We start from the raw sequence: 17,657 nt of genomic DNA on the forward strand, positions 1-17,657 counted from the left end.
AGAAGCACTCATATGATACAAGAAATAGTTTTGTGACACCTGCCTCAGACAGTCTCTCTGTTGGCTTGGTCGGTGCTATTTTAATGGCCTCTTTAAGTCCATTTGTCCATCTAACAATTCAGGACACTGTTGTCTATATAAAATACTCAACACTGCTTTAGTAACTAGTTTCTGGATTATGTCTTTGACCCAGGTCATAAATAAAAATACATTTCACACAATAAATATCATCGTGGGTAGGTATAGGTAGTCAAACAAACAAAGAGAAACTTCAAAGTCTTTGACCATTTGAAATTCTTGATAGTCACCATAGATGTAAATGAGGTATTTAATGCACAACCTTCTCTTTGATTCTTCATCATTAACTCTCATCCTTTCATTTCTTCATTGAAATTTTTTTTTGGTTAGTGGAAAATGTCACATAATTGAAATCTTGGCTCGACTGGAAAGTTAAAGACTATCCAGCTGTAATTTGTCTTGTTTAAGACCAAACTTGCAGAATGTGGCACTACAGTGCAAGCGCAAATTTCATGCAACTTTAGAAGATACCGTGATTTGAGGTTCAGTGCGCAGCCCATAAGAGGACAGAAATAAAATGCTGCAAAGCAACTATTTGAATGTCTTCGACTAAATTTAAAACTTACCTTACAGTAACTTCTACAACAGTTAAACTCTGTGTGGGTGAACTACACACCAGCCCATATCTTAAAATCTATTTTACTGATGCAAAATTAAATTATTTTACTTTAACAGCATTGGCATGATGTCTCAACCAAAGTTTAGAAAAACTGGTCCAGTATACTTGCTTCGTTATATATGCTATAGTATGGAACAGCAAATAAAAAAGCAGAACGCTAAATTTCAATGTAATGTGTTAAAATAATGCATACACTTGTACCAATAAAAACAATCAAATATTTTCGAATTGATATGTGATAATGAGAAATGAAATCTATGTTTGTAACTATTTTCTCTATCTTTTAAAAATGTAATTCAAATGTAAAAGGACACATAAGAAGCAGGGCTATTTAAAATTCTATTAATATGTCATATGGGTTGAGGTAATGGTTGATTACAGGACTGTACTGGCTACTATAATAAAATAAAGTACTTTTGACACAAAATAAATGTCTTTGAGTAGTTTAGATTTTTTTTAAAAATTGAAGTTCTGCACTTAAATAACAGAAAAAGCTTTTAGTTAGTAGCTTGCAAATATCAAACATTTGTTTTTGGCCTGTTACTTTAAAAAAAAAAAAAAAAAGTTAGTAACACATAAACGAATGACAAGTCTGAGTAAATGCTCCGTTTACAGACAAGAACATCTGACAGCTTCTAATGTTTCTCACCTACAGAGACATAATGGATTCATTTGTGCAAAAACGCTCCTGTTTTTCTGAATCAGTGAGACCAGTCCATGCACATGCAGCACTGTTTGTTCTGTCTGTGCTGCTGGTTAACTCAGGCACCAGATTTTGTTTAGATGCTAAAATCGGTAATTTTAGCCCATTAAAAGGTGGTTTTCGAGGCTTATATAATTCACCTTTATGAAGTGTTGCAGGTGCATAAATGCTAAAAATGAGTTGTTTGAGCCAACCAAAGAAACATATTTCACGTAAGATCTCAAAAGAACACGAAAGCTTGATTTCTTGAGTAGTAATGATAATTCCTGACTCCCCACTTAGTGTTACACAGTTAGAAATGAGCTTCCTATGAAGGGTGGCTGTCCTCTCGGGTGAGAATTTCAGCCATCTGGGAGAGGCTCAGAGTAGAGCTGCTGTTCCTCCACATGGAAAGGAGCCAGTTGAGGTGATTCGGGCATCTGACAAGGATGCCTCCTGGGCGAGGTGTTCAGGGCATGTCCCACCGGGAGGAGGCCCCGGGGCAGACCCAGGACACGCTGGAGAGAATATATCTCTCGGCTGGCCTGGGAACGCCTTGGTGTTCCCTCAGACAAGCTGGAGGAGGTAGCTGGGGAGAGGGAGGTCTGGGCTTCTCTGCTTAGGCTGCCGCCCCCACGATCCGGCAGCTGATAAGCGGAAGAAGATGGATGGATGGATTTACTTTTGCTCACATTTAAAACTTTGGGAGATACTGCTATTTTTGTATGTTGATGTTTAAGAGATCCCAGAAAAACACTTGAATATACAGCAAACAGTTTGTACTGTTATCAACTATATGACTCAAAGACTCTCCTCTTTTACGATTTTAAGATCTCAAGTTTTTCTTTGGATTTCCAAGATAATTATTATAACTCAGAAAAAAAACAGGTGTATTTTTGTTCATGTCAAGTGAATGCATCACGCTTCCATACTCTCAACTTTGTTTCTCTCCTCATATTAATTACACTATTGTGAAAGGCACTCAAGAGCCCAGCACAGAACAATACAGAGCAAGTAAAGAGCAGTTGTGTTGCAGAGCAATTACACTCCTCAATCAATTCAAAAACAGATGAAGTGGTTCGAAGCAGCAGGAAAACATTTCTGTGAACACTTAAAAATATCACAGAAGTCAGATGGATCAGTCATTTTTGTGCTTGGAAAAAAAAAAAAAAAAAAAAAAAAACCTACCTCAAGATTTTGTTCTTCAGATTCAGCCTTTGAGAGTTTTACTACAAGTGTTTATATAAATAATATGAATAACTGTACTTGTGTGCTATGCTTACATATTTTTGTATATTTCAGTCCACATGCAGTTTAAGATGCAGTTTCAGGATGCTCATCTGGTTAAAACGCTTTCCACAGATCTCACAGCTGAAAGGCTGCTCTGTGATTTTCTCACACTGGTGTCTCTGAAATATATCGAAGCTATCAAAGCTTTGGCCACAGTTCGAGCATATGAAGCAGTTTTGCGTGGCAGACTCCTCGCCGCAGTTTCCCTCACGGTCAGTTGACGAGTTCATGTTAAATCCAAAAACACTCACTTCAGGAGTCCGGTCATTCGCTGTGTTGTAATCACTCACAGCCACCTTGTGTATGATATGCTGATTGTGTGGCTCAGGTGTGAGAGTTATATCAGAGCTGCTGGGTTGCATGCCTATGACAGAATACTGGTCACTGAGCATCATTTCTTCATTTTCTTTGTCTAGAAAAGGCAGATCCTTGATCGGCGACGTATATCCCTGCTGCTCACTCGCGGCTCCGGCAGCAGGACTGAGGTGATACTTGACATCTTGTAGAAGTACACAGACAGTTTGTTCAGGGGCATCGCTGCTCTTCTCAAGCCCAGACGTCCACAGCTGTCTTTGATCTGGTGCTGCCGTGCCATTATCAGTGCCTACCTGACCTACAGCCTGAAAATTCTCTCCATTAGGCTCCAGCTTTACCATAACAGTTTCCTCCCTGGCCGTCTCACCGTATGTGGGGCCTGGTAAGGGTTCCTCAAAAGGTGGTAGTCCATTCTTAGATTCTGCCAAGTTCTGCAACAGTTGGTTATCAGGAAGTGTAAACATCATGTGCTGGGGCTCCAGCACATCTGGGTTTTCTCCTTTCCAGAAAAAACAAGAACAGACGTTAATTAGCAGATAGTGTTAGCCAACAAATTTTATACACAGTAGTGCTGGTTGTTTTCACATATGGATCCCATAAAGTGGAAAATACACATTTAATGGGGATATAGAAATATGATCAGCAAACCAAAAAAAAACAATTCACGGCTTTCGCCGGGCTGCCACGAACCGCTCCACAGGAAGCTGTATCACAGTTGACTCCTGGTTTCAGCATTGATAAACTCATAATATTTATCATGACCAAAACTAAATGAATTATACTGTTAATTTGCTTTTTTTCCTAATGAATTTCTTCAGAAATACATTTCTTAACATGTTGTGAAACCTGTGTGTCTCATTAGGAAAAAAGTACGAGTTTTTAAAGCTTCAACAAAAATGCACTATTCCAGTTACCAAAACGTGTACCTGCTTTTTTCCCCCAATCATCTATAATGTTATAGAGAAGTTCGATACTTTTGCCCCTTCCTTACCATTTCTGTGTGTCTTCATGTGGCCTTTGAGGCTACTCTTCTGATTGAAGCACCTCCCACAGATGTGGCAGCCGTACGGCTTCTCGCCGGTATGAATTCGCAAATGCCTTTCAAGGTGTCCGGCTCGCTCGAAGATCTTGCCGCAGTACGAGCAGATGAAGCACTTCTTTGGTTTGATTACCTGAAAAGATCTGCTTCTCCTCTGATGCACATGATTCATCAAGGTCTCTGTCATACCGTGTAAGCCTCCTTCTTGTGAGATCATAAGAGGGTCTGAGGATCCAAAGGGCGTTTGGGAGATCATGCTGTTTTTGAGTTCGCCGTACGGTTTTCCTGGGAAAGAGAAGGTGCTACAAGAAGCTTCAGCTGGTGGAGAGAGTAACTGAGCCATCCCGGGGAACGATGGCATGTTTTGCTCCGAGCTGCTAAGAAATTCTGTACTGCCCATCTCAGGGTTGTTTTGTAGTCTGGGCATCCACTGCTGGCTGTCTCTCTCAAACGCTGCGAAGGTGTCGCCGAGGGTTTCAACTCCTTCTCTTGTCTGCTCGTTCCCCCCGTGAAAGAGCGGTGGCGGTGTGATATTCTTCTCTGCAGGCTCAGATTTAACCTGTACAGGTGTTGGCAGAATGTCCTCACTCTTAGGTAGAGCATCTTCAACGATCGCTTCTTCAGGGCGATGCGCATCAATAGGTGGATTCACCTCAGGAATCAGTTTCTGCTCAGCCACTTGGATCTCAACAGGTCCTGACTGAATACCTGTTTAAGCAGAGAGAGGAGGAAAAATAAGGTAATTCACCTTTTAAACATTGACGATTTAGAGTTTATTCTGGTTTCAGAATGGATCATCTTATATTCAATCACTACTCCTCCAATCCAGTTGTCAAAGTATCCATAGATATTTGACCCAGTTGATTCAATGTTGGGTAAAAAGGTGCTTAGACAAAAAAAAAAAAAAAAAAAAGAAAAAAAAAAAAGGGCTCTTGCATGAATATATGCGAATAGGTGAATGAGGCTTGTAACAAGAAACCACACTGAGTTCTTAAATAGACTAGAGAAGCACTATATTAAAGTGCCAGACCATTTACAATTTACAAGTCAGTCAGTCCACCATCTCCCCAAGACCTCCACAAACCAACTACGACCCTTCTGTCAAATCATCAGTGCCACTGCTCCAAGTTCCAGTCAGTACCTTCCCCACACTCAAACAAATGAAACTGGGTGGTTGTTACATGTGCAAGATTCAAGCTTGTAATTTGAACTAAATAATTTCATGTTTCTATGGTGAACGTAATTAAATCATGTAGCATCTGCATGAAATTCAGCAACTTAATTTGTTCTTGTTGAGATGACATGATACAATCTAGTAAGAGTGGTTCGTTGCCTGGACTCACGACATTCACAAGATCACATTAGATGTCAAACTGCAGGGAAATCGCTGGAGTTTTAAGAGGCAGACAACTACACCCACACCACGTGTATGCTATCGCTATTTATTGTGGTTTAACCTGTCAGGGACAAAATCGTGCAGAAAATTCTGCATCAAGCTTTGTAATCATAGCTTTCCTAGTTTTGCTAGGAAATTGGTGATACTAAATTACCCATGAATGTAAGTGCAAATGGTTGTTTGTCTCTATGAAATCATCAACCCCTATATTGGTTCATTAAGCACGACTAGCAGTAATTGCCTTGATTAACAAAGTAGTTGTTCCAACAACAAGATTTCATTGTGTTTTCCTAAAGTTTTTAACTTGTGTAGAATGAATTAAAACAAATTTCACTCTACATACCTAAATCAATCACTTCAAGTCAATGCAAGTATACTACGGTGATCCAACGTAATCTGATTACATAAAACCACCAGATGCCAAATGTGTTGGTTTGACATGGTCTAAAATGGGTTACTGTACTTGGTTAAATCACGTGGAAAAAGGTGCCATGATTAAATTGTGTTCATCCAAAGAGATATTTTTTTGAGTGCATTGTTTCAGCATTTTCAGTGGTGGGCTTTATGCCAAATTGCTTTTAACTATAACTAATTTGTTTTAAAATATGATTTAAATCGGGTGACACCGTGGTTAGCACTGTTGCCTCACAGCAAGAAGGTCCTGAGTTCAATTCCACCATCAGGCCAGGGTCTTTCTATGTGGAGTTTGCATATTCTCCCTGTGTTTGCGTGGGTTCTCTGGCTTCCTCCCACAGTCCAAAGACATGCAGTTAGTGGGGATAGGTTAATTGGAAACACTAAGTGGAGGAAATATTTTTTTAATGGTGCCAGCCTCATCTGAATTAAAGACTAGATTTCATTTAAAGCACACTTAAAGACCCTCCAAGAATGTGGAAAAATTAATATTAAATATAGGTTTCCTGTCCAGACTGAATATAAATGACACAGATGTTTTTGGCCAGAATTTGGCCTGTGGACACCTCAGGACCTCCAGGAGGAACTGGAGAAAACATTGCTGGGAAAATGACGCCTGAAAACACTCAGCTCACTATCACTGCAATTTCAGAGGTGTGAATGAAAATGGTGGTCTAAGGAGCTTGGAAAGAAAAGCGTCTGGACTTCTTTAAGTTGCTTGAAGACGTTTCACCTCTCATCCGAGAAGCTTCTTCAGTTCTGGTGGTTGGACTAAGGTCTGCTATGACGTCTACTGTAGTGTTCCAGTTATTTAATTAATGGATAAGTTCATCAAAAATAAGCAAATTTCATTATTCAAAAGTCATTTCAGTCATTATTGAGGCAAAAACAAACAAACAAACAAAACCAAAGATTAAACTGGTACATGTTCTCAAACTTGAGTCAGGTGTATGTCTGTGGAGTTTTGTGACCTCCAGTTTTTTGTTCAGCTCTTCTCAGAGTGTCAGTTCACACCAGAAATGAAGTGTTTAGTCTTGGGGGGGGGGGGGGGGGTGTCGTTGATATTGAAAACTGACCAGATTCTCGCCTCCCTAATCTGCTCTGTGCAACTTGAGGCGTCTTCATCAAAAATAGACCCGGCTCCATTTTAAGCAGCACTGAGACCTCAAGTCACTCCTACAATGCTTCTGAATCACACAGCAGCACATCTGGTGGAACTGTAATCATCATATTGAGTGGGTGCAATTAGCTCCAGAGGCTTCAGAGCCAGAACATGCAGCCATGTTTGGTATATTCACGGGGTTAGCAGGTTTCAACCTCACACTACAGAAATGGTATAAAACTGCAGAGCGAGCCCCACTGGCAGCCACAGAGCAACTGAGTGTAGAAACTGCAATTAAAATTAATCATTTTGAATTTGTTTATTTATTGGGTGAAAGGAATATTCTGCTCACCCCTAAGTTAAATGTCAAAAAACTCATTTTTTATTGTTAATAATAACAACAATTGAGACCAAAAGTGATCAGTTGGCATGGAAAATAATGCTCCTGCTTCTTTACCATCAGCAGTTAAAGCTTTAAGCTGTTTAAAACATAAGTAGTTTAAGCTTTAGAAATTCTTTCCTTTAAACACCCGCAGGGAAGGAAACTCGCGACCCCTGCTTGACAATAATCATGATGTCGTCTATGAAGACATCTGGAAATGGTTTGGATTTGACGCCACACTCGAACACAAAGTTATGGTGGCTTACCAACTATGCTAAATACTTTGAGGGAACCCCTGAAATGATTTATTGTTTCATCTGCCTGCAAACACAGAGGGTCATTTTTGTCCTCCGTGTTGCTTGCTATCCTCTGCTAAGATCAGCAGAAAATAAGCTGAAAATTGGTTAATTGCCTAAAGGTTCGAAGGGCACTGAACATCTCAATAGTGTCACGTTACATGCATGAACTGGGTTTCAACCTCGGTAACTAATATCCGGTGGATCTTGTACAGAGCCCGGTGGTCTTGCTCTGGGTAGCACAAAGCTAAAAATTGGCTCTACAAGGCAGGAAGGGGGACTCTGCTGTTCACTGAGACCCTTTTAAGTCACCTTCCCCTCCACTCACTCACTGTCGTCACACCTAACCCACATAATTTTTCCTGTGCTTACTGACTTCAAACTGTGAACCAAGACTCAGAGACAGAAGATAAAAATAACACACCACAGCGTACAACTAGCTACTAACGTGTCATGTGAGTGACATGAACCTTCAAATTAAAAGATAAAATGACTGCTTCTATATGTTTCATATAAATTACATATAATTTTAAATCTGTCTTTAATCTTTCATTCATTCTTATAAGTAAAATCTATAATACTGTACGCTGGCAGACAGCCAATGACCCCAGGCATCCAAGTTTGATCCTCCACAAATCTGTGAACCTCCCTAATCCTGCCCTGCTGAAGAATCGTTGAGCAATGCAGTAATTCCCCACCAACCAAACAGCCACCGGTCCTGACCTCCTTCAGTACGATAACAGAGGAGGATACTGCCTGAGTGCACACACCATTATGCAGCAACACCCTGATTTACATGTACCTCCAAACTACTGGAGACCTCAAAACTGCCAAGTGTAACACAAAGTCTTTTGGCCCTTCTGAGAGCGACAATGATTGTGCAGTTACTGAAATATTTGAGCATGTACGACAGATGTTTTCACAACTTTTTCTCTGCTCATGTTCAGACTGTTAGAAAAGCAGAGGAGCAGCTTAACTGGGTCCGGGGCTGCTTTCACCCTGAACCTTTTTAGTCTTTGTACAAAACGAGCTGCATGCGAGGATCTAGACCAACGGTCTTTCATCTGTCAACGTGAAGTCACACTCGAGTTAGTTTTGGTCCCATACCTGAATGGCATTATCACCTAAAAATCAACAGTACTTCTGCTAGTAAGAAACCTTCTGAAGCAGATTTCCTGTTGCGTTAGAAGTGAGAACAGGCAGCTTCGAACCATTTTGTGACAGGTTCCCTTTTAGCGTTGTATGAAGTTCCTGTGTGAAAATAGCTCAAACCTTTATGATAAATATGGCGCTAAATGTAAGGGTCATATTTATTTCTTTTTTGTTTTGCCAAACCTGCCACCAGTAGGGAGAGCTGTCAATCAGTTTGTAGTTCTTCAGAACAATTGATCTGACAGAGCCGTTGCCTAGGACAGAGTTTGTGACTGTGGTTGATGCTCCTGAAAAACTATAATAAGAAGCTTTTGTGTTTGTCTTTGTGTCTCAAATCATCTAAACGAGCTTTCTGCGCTAACCATTTTGGTCGCTTCTGAAAAGCTAATTGGTCGACATATTGTTCTTATACAAAATCTGTTTGTTTCTTTGTCTCCAACTATGCTTAAACAATCGTGAGTTGAGCAACCAAACGTGGAGGACAGGTACATCTAAAGATGGAAGCAACATGGAAGATAAAAGTGAGGAGAAAACATGAATGACATTTGGTGACTTCAAGTGACTATGAGTGGGGCAGGACTCCAACATGAGAGTACGGGACCAATGAGAGTACAGGACCAATGCGAGTACAGGAAACTGTTGATTGGCATACAATCTTAGAGAGTTACCAAGGCAACCAGAACCTGGAATGTCAGCAGGTGAGCAGCTGTCAGCTTCACAGCAAAGTGCAACAAGCAAAGTGCTTTCAGCATGAACAAAGTTTATCTCTCTATCAAGTATATCATGCCATCATGTTGCCTAGCAACCACCAAACAATAGTTAGGTAGGTATAAATGATCAATTATTATCATCTATGCACCTATAACACCTTATAAAATTTTTAAGTTCACAATAACATCTCATTTAGATCCACAAAGACTTATTCGGGCATGTCCTGTTGCTTAGGAACCACCTAGCAATAGGCTAAAATGATCAATTTTTAGTATTTATTTATCTACGACACCTAGCATGATTGGACTGTGTTCCTGCATTCAAGAAATATCTCTAAAATTAGAAACACCCTGTATCAAAGTGATGCTGAAAAACTTCTATGCTCAACTATAGTAATTCATTAACAGGCTTTCCTAAAACATTACCTCCTTACTCTCAGGAAAAAGTTATTTGTTATACTACTTGTTACAATACTTTCATGTTACTCTGTAAAATAGCTGAAACACTGTGTCTCATAATCACCATTTAACATTATACATACTCTTCTCACATGCAAGGTCTTGAAGAATCAGGCCCAATATAATCTTAAAGACCTTATAATACGATATCACCCCAACAGAGCACGTTTCTGGTTCTTAGGGATTAAAAAGTAGAATAGGAGGCAGATCCTTCAGCTTTCAGGCCCCTCTTCTTCTCTTCTTAAATATTTCCTCTTTGATGAAGCATATAGTTAGGGCTGCTGAACCCTCCCTTTTTTCTTTTTTTTTTAAATACTGCAATAGCTTGCTCATAAGAGCATAGGCATATATCAGCAAAAAAAGAAAGAAAAGGAGTCATGTGTCTATACTTGGACCCTCAGAATAGTTTGCTTGTTCAGTTGTTGAGTGCTTGAAAGCATTGAAGATGAACACTGCCTTCATTTCCACAAGCTTTAACTGACCAAGTGTTTCACTGATGAGAGCTGGTTACAATCCAACTTAAAGCAACAAACCAAAAACCTCATAGTAGGAAGCATTTTACTTACATCTTCTGTGAATCTTTGTGTGCTCCTTGAGGCTGCATTTCTGATTGAACCGCCTCCCACATATCTCGCAGCGGTATGGCTTCTCACCAGTGTGAATCCTTTTATGCCGCTCGAGATGCCCCGCGCGTTCGAAACATTTGCCGCAGTACGGACAGATAAAGCCTTTCTTAAACATCAGCCTCTTTACCGTCCTCCTCCGTGCCGTGTTGTACGCATTGCGGTACAGACTATAACCCAGTAACCCACGACCAAAGTGGTTCTGCTGAAATCCACCAGAGCTGCTGCAGGACACGACCAGCCCACTGTCCAAAGACGATTCGGGAAGACACGACAGGGAGTTCTGTCCTAAACGTAAATAATGAGAGCTGTTGTGTCCAGTCTCATTTTGTGTCGTCGATCTCCACTGTCCACTTTCATACAGAGGCAGCTCTTCTCCTGGTTTGTCGGACTGTCTGCTGGCCTGTTGATTTTCCTCCTCCACAGGTTCACATTTGACCTTCACTTCAGGTACAGACAGAGTGGCGGGTCCATCATCAGCATGCACATTTTCAAGAGAGTTCTTCACATCACCAGCACCACCCTGGCCTTCTGCAGAAAGATAAACATGCATGTTATAACTGAATTAAACCATCACTAACTTAATTCCAAAACAATTAGAAGCCGGAGGAAGTAATTTCCCAAGGATGATGGTGAGATATGTAAAATGACAGAAACAAACCAATAACATACATTAAAGAGTTGTAACTTTAATTCTTCCCCAAGATGAGAGTCAAGATAGACATTAGTTGAATGCCATTTGTTCATCTGATTTTGTGTTTACACAACTTTTGATCTGCATTTCATGAAGTTTAATGGAGAGGTGAAGCAGTGGCAAAGGAAGAACTTGTTAAACTTTGGTCTGTTATTACGTTCTAAAAGTTTGAAAAACAGGACATTGGTCGTGGCAGAGTATGGACGCTGCACGGACCACTTTAGTTTCACATTATTCAAGTTTTGAAATCAGGTCCTTGGTAAAACTTGCAAAACTGTTACATGGCATAATCTCCAAACACTATGCACCATGCGTGAGTTTAAAACTTTTCACAAGGTGCACAGATTTATTTTGGGCCTCATAAATAGCAGAGCTAAAAGTGTTATGTAACCCGCCTCAACAAACCAGAAGTTATTCTTGTGAATGCCGTGTAACTAATGAGATCTTGGAGTAAATGTAAATATGCCCTTTCGGATTTTGTTCAAGAATCTAATCAATCCTCTAATGATCGTGTTTCACTACCTAAATTTGGCAGGTACTTACATAGTGCTTTCATACTCTAAACGAGCATTAAACATGCTTTTTACTACAAACCTCATTTAATTCTATTTATGTACCAAATCACAACAACAGTCGCCTTAAGGCGCTTGATATTGTAAGGTAAAGAATCTACAGCAATTGACAGAAAACCCAAACAATGAAATGATCCCCTGTAAAGAAGAATTTCTGGTAGAAACAGGCTCGGTGGGGCGGGGCAGTCTCCCATAACCACACATAGTGAGTGAAAATAGGTGAGTGAAGAACAAATACTTCTGTTGGCTTCATCGGGTGAGGGCCTCCAGCTCGCACTGGAACGGTTCGCAGCCGAGTGTGAAGCAGCGGGAATGAGGATCAGCACCTCCAAATCTGAGGCCATGGTTCTCAGCCGGAAAAGGGTGGAGTGCCCACTCCGGGTCGGGGATGAGTTCCTGCCCCAAGTGGAGGAGTTCAAGTATCTCGGGGTCTTGTTCGCGAGTGATGGGAGAAGGGAGCCGGAGATCGACAGACGGATTGGGGCTGCAGCTGCAGTAATGCAGAAGCTGCACCGGTCCGTCGTGGTGAAGAGGGAGCTGAGTGTAAAAGCGAAGCTCTCAATTTACCGGTCGATCTACGTCCCTACCCTCACCTATGGCCACGAGCTGTGGGTAGTGACCGAAAGAACGAGATCGCGGATACAAGCGGCAGAAATGAGCTTCCTCCGAAGGGTGGCTGGCCTCTCCCTTAGAGATAGGGTGAGAAGTTCGGCCATCCGGGAGGGGCTCAGAGTAGAGCCGCTGCTGCTCCACATCGAAAGGAGCCAGCTGAGGTGGTTCGGGCATCTGACAAGGATGCCTCCTGGGCGCCTCCTGGGTGAGGTGTTCCAGGCATGTCCCACCGGGAGGAGGCCCCGGGGCAGACCCAGGACACGCTGGAGAGATTATATCTCTCGGCTGGCCTGGGAACGTCTTGGTGTTCCCCCGGATAAGCTGGAGGAGGTGGCTGGGGAGAGGGAGGTCTGGGCCTCTTTGCTTAGGCTGCTGCCCCCGCGACCCGGCCCCGAATAAAGCGGATGAGGATGGATGAAGAACAAATACTCAACTCTGGCCTATTGTAGTATAACTAAGGGAGGATTCGGGGTTAACTGATCCAGCCCTAACTCTACGGTTTACCATAAAGGAAAAGTTGAAATGTAATCTTAAAAATAAGAGCTGGTTCCACAGAGGATGCTTCCCATTTTACTTTTAAACATCCTAGGAATCACAAGTAAGCCAGGAATCCGAGAGACAATTGCTCTATTGGGGTCTTTAAGATAAGACAGGGCCTGATTATTCAGACAACCCCTGCTGGTCCTGGCAGATGGCCGACCTTCCCTGAGGACATTCTGCTGGAGGTTTTTTCCTCTTTAAAAGGGAGTTTTTCCTTTCCACTGTCGCCAAGTGCTCGCTCAAAGCAGGTCGTTTGATTAGTGTCTTTATCTTACAATATAAAGCACCTTTGACTGTTGTTGTGTTTTGCACTATATAAATCAAATTGAACTGAACCGATGTTGTACGTGAGGAGAATTATTGTAAAATTAGATTCTGGATTTAACAGGAAGCCAACAAAGAGAGGCCAGTGTGAGAGGAACACGCACTCTTTTTCTAGTCCCTGTCAGTACTCTCACTGCAGCCTTTTGGATTAACTGAGTTTTTAGGACAGCCTGATAATAATGAATTACAATAGCCCAGCCTAGAAGTAATAAATGCATGAACTAGTTTTTCAGCATCACTCTGAGACTGGATGTTTCTAATTTTAGAGATACTGCGCAAATGCAAGACAGCAGCCCTACATATTTGTTTAATATTTCCCATTGACTCAGAGCTTTCAAACCATCCTTCACTCTGATGGATTCATTGGAGGAGCCAAGGATTCAACCACCCGCCCTGCAATTAGCGGACAACCTGCTTTATCTCCTATGCCACAAATCCATGAGCTGTACAGCTCACTAAATATGTGAATATTAGTAATATGTAAAAGCACCACTATCTCGACTTCTTGTACATTTTGGAAAGCTACAGCGCTTAATACATTTTTAGACGACCATCCAATATAAGATTTATGCCACAGCTGCCCTAAATTAACAGTAATTACCAAAATCAATCTGTAATGGTTAACCCACCATATCCACAAGCTCTTTTATTGAAGTGATACTTTTAATATAACTATTGTTGACATCCAATAACTTTTAAATTTGATTTTACAAAAAAAAAAAAACAGACAATACTACCGGTATTACTTTTTTAAAGTAAGATGACAAATTACTGTTATTTACTTGCATTCACAAACAAAAAATAATATTAATTTTACTGGTTAACTGTTTGATTAATTTCTGACTTCTCAAAGGAGTCCAGTGTGCCAGCTCCAGTGTGAGTAATCAAATGTGAATTCAGTCATTTTTTGTTTTAAACGTGTTTTTGACAGATTTCTAAAATATGTTCTTTCTTGTTTTTAATGGCAGTTCAGCAATAAATACGGTAAGCACAACTGGTGCACTGAACTCATGCCCGTGTAAGTAATACTGTTTATTCTGACCTATGTGAGCAGGCGGGAGAGACTCATGAAACAAACCAAATATTTGTACCAAATGTTCTTCAAAATGAAACGAATCACTCAAAGATCTACAACAAAGTGAGAAAATAGATTTGTGTGTTTCATATCTGTCCCCAGAAAAGGTCCACATGGCATCTGGACAAAAATCTATTTCTAAGTAACTTCTGCTAATATCTTATCGCAAAGAAGAGAAACAATTTTGTAATGCTTACATTCTTTTCTTTACACTATATAACTGCAAACACGCCAGCTCATTAAAAAGACCTATTTTTGGTCCTCATGTCCTGCAGCCAAAAGATAAATGATCCAAAATGACCACTGGAACGATTTCCCATATTATTGCAGAGCAAATAAAAGCCAAAGCCTTGTGCTGGGGGATTTTTCACAACGTGGCAACACAAACATTTGTTCTTAAATTATTTTTTTTCCTCTAGAATTTAATAAAGTATTTCTCTACCTTTACACAACCCTTTTATAAAAGTTTGAAAACTGAGATTTGTGCATTTTCGTCCCTGACAAACCTTGCATCAGTGTACCAGTAAGTTGGCACCCCTCAGCAGAGAGGTGCCAGGTTAGCACGGCAGCTACAGGGTGTTGAGGTGTGGTTTAGCTCGGGTCCAGCTCACCATCTCTCCCGTGGTGGTCGGGTCTCAGGGTCACCGCCTGCTGGGTTACTCTCAGCTCGCCGTGCAGGAGCTCGATGTTGCTCTTCAGCTTCTTGATCTCGTTTTCACGCTGGCACATTTCCAGCCGCAGCACCACCATGCCATCCTCCACAACTTTGGCGATTTCTGCCACGGCTGCTTTGGACAAGGCATCAATCACGGAGGCGATCTGGGAGCGCAGAGCAACGCTGCTCAACATTATCGTGAACCGACCAAGGAGTGAAGGAGGGCTGAACTTTAAAGCCAGAGAAGCGGCTCGGTGGGTCCCACGTCAGGGAGGTGAGTTAACGGCTGCGTCTAAGCGAAGCAGGCCGATGCGGGAGCCGCTGGCTCTTCCCAGCCTGCAGGCATTTGGTTAGCCTGATGTTGGTTTTTAATGAGTACAAAGAGATAAACACTTTCTCGTTTTACGGAAGTGATGACACATATACCGTAAAAACGCGAAGAAGAGCGCAACGCATATTGTCACCGCACTTCTGGGGCTGCTGGACCTTTTTTTGTTAAACCAAAAACAAAAAGTCTTCAAAAGACTAAAGTAGGAAGTTTACGAGAATCTAGAGAAAACATGCTATTTTCGGGTTTTATCTTAAAGGGACCATATCGCTTTACTCTTCAAGCATTTACTCATGAGAAGTTTCCAATGTTTCCAATCACATCAATACAACACACACAGCAGCTGTGAGAGGAGGTTGCAGGGACCGTCTATAAAGTGCAACACGATAAAAGAAATCATACACTTTCATAACATTTGAATCTGTATTAACTACAGTATGTTCATCTAAAAGTGTTGTAACCAGAGTTAGGGGATTATTTAAAATTCCCTCCAGTTCTATGCACCAACACAATGGAGAGCTGCTAAGTTTTAGGAACACCTGAGAGTAAAATTTATATGTGCAGGACGTGTACATATTCAGTTGAAGATTTTTAAATTTTTGTTTCGAGTGACCAGAATGGAGACGATTAGAAATGAATATATCAGAGAGACAGCTCAGGTTGGAGACAGAAAGGCAAAGTGACGTCTTCATTCTCTGCTGACCGCAGGTTTCCCCAAGCTTATAAATAGTATATTTGCATGACTGAATCTAGCACCACTGACTAACAATGGGCCGTGAGATCAACGAAAATATCAGTAGATGAGCAGTTTCTGAACTACTCAGATTAGCCTATCTAACACCAACAACCATGCTGCGTTCAAAGTCGCGTAAATCACATTTCTTCCCCATGCTGATGCTTGATTTGAACCGATCCTGCTGACCATGTCTAAAGGCCTAAATGGATTGAACTACTGTCATCTGATTAGATATTTGAGCAGTTATACAGATGTATCTAACCATTTGAAACCCAGAGTTGAAGCTTTAAATGAAAAATGTACTTTCAATTTAAAAAAAAATGCAATTAACTCATTGTTGTGTTGTCTGCACTTTATTAAACTGTTGGGGAAAAAACCCACAAAAGACAATGAATACACACACACACACACACAATCATAATCCCTCGCGCACTTAAAAGTTTTTAATTTTTGATTAAATGTGTGTAATTAAGATCTGACAAGTAATCTTCAGTCACATACAGTTTGTCCTGCTAATAACTACATCACAAGGGCAAATATTAGAAAAGGACCAACCATTTAATTTCTTCAGACATGTTTCAACAACAGATACCAGTATATTTTCAAGGCACTGTAATACTTCTGAGTACAGAAGTATGACAAAGTTACAAACACACCAATCACAGTTTTCTTTGAGTATTTTTACAGTCATTGAAGAATTAAAAATTAAGAAGAAATAAGGTAGCTAAAACTTCCAAATGAAACATTTTCTTGAACAAGAATCTAAAACTGCATAAAAATGTCCCAAACACAGAAATGTCTATTAAACAGTAACACACAAATGGCTTATGGAAAAAAAAATGTTTCCACATCTGTGAATTTGAAAGGGACCTGCAGGGTATCATCAGGCATCCATGTGCCCTGCAACTACAGTGCAATGTCCTCCCTGCACGTGGACTTAAAAGTAGTATAAAACAACGACACACCCCGGTGACCACAGCTGTCCATATGCGCATCCACGTGGGAGCATAATCAGCATCACGGTTAACATCAATAAACAGACCATTTCTTAATAATAATAATGGATTGGATTTATATAGCGCTTTTCAAGGCACCCAAAGCGCTTTACAATGCCACTATTCATTCACTCTCACATTCACACACTGGTGGAGGCATGCTACGGTTGTAGCCACAGCTGCCCTGGGGCAGACTGACAGAAGCGAGGCTGCCATATCTCGTCATCGGAGATATGGACCCTCGGACCCTCTGGCCAACACCAGTAGGCGGTAGGGTAAAGTCTCTTGCCCAAGGACACAACGACCAGGACAGAGAGCCCAGGGATCGAACCGGCGACCTTCTGGTTACAGATGTGCTTCCCAACCCCCTGAGCCACGGTCTCCATTCTTACTAATGTGTCACAGAGGACATTTGTATGCACGCAAGCATATATAGCATATATAACAACATAAAAGAGTCACAATGGAAAGTTGGTCTCTTCCATTTCCTGTTGGTTTTATTTAAGAGACCCTTTTTCCCAGCCACCAGGTTAAAGAAAAGCTTAACATAATTTAATGGAAAATCTTTT

At 41.0% G+C, this 17,657-nt stretch overlaps 1 protein-coding gene across 2 annotated transcripts; it reads right to left on the reverse strand.

Moving 5' to 3' along the window:
• Positions 1–1,912: 1,912 nt before the first annotated feature.
• Positions 1,913–15,754, reverse strand: LOC120723258 (sal-like protein 4). 2 transcript variants are annotated; one of them, XM_040014618.1, is made up of 5 exons: positions 14,986–15,754; positions 10,501–11,088; positions 3,976–4,731; positions 2,663–3,483; positions 1,913–2,026 (listed from the first exon to the last, which is right to left on the reverse strand). In XM_040014618.1, exons 1-4 carry the CDS (start codon positions 15,221–15,223, stop codon positions 2,678–2,680), a joined length of 2,388 nt encoding a protein of 795 aa, XP_039870552.1. In that variant the 5' UTR covers positions 15,224–15,754; the 3' UTR covers positions 1,913–2,026; positions 2,663–2,677. The 2 variants fall into 2 exon arrangements, with proteins under 2 accessions (XP_039870552.1, XP_039870546.1); XM_040014612.1 differs by lacking the exon at positions 1,913–2,026 and having other exon boundaries at positions 2,289–3,483; positions 14,986–15,753.
• Positions 15,755–17,657: the final 1,903 nt, after the last annotated feature.

Source organism: Simochromis diagramma, unplaced genomic scaffold (assembly GCF_900408965.1).
Source record: "Simochromis diagramma unplaced genomic scaffold, fSimDia1.1 OVJJ01000205.1, whole genome shotgun sequence".
NCBI classification, from domain to species: Eukaryota; Metazoa; Chordata; class Actinopteri; order Cichliformes; family Cichlidae; genus Simochromis; species Simochromis diagramma.

Coding starts and splice junctions, on each gene's coding strand:
- LOC120723258 (XM_040014618.1), bottom strand. CDS start 15,223: ATGTTGAGCAGCGTTGCTCTGCGCTCCCAGATCGCCTCCGTGATTGAT. Junction 4,732..10,500: donor CACAAAGATTCACAGAAGAT/GTAAGTAAAATG, acceptor CTGCTTAAACAG/GTATTCAGTCAGGACCTGTT. Junction 3,484..3,975: donor CATGAAGACACACAGAAATG/GTAAGGAAGGGG, acceptor TTTTCTGGAAAG/GAGAAAACCCAGATGTGCTG.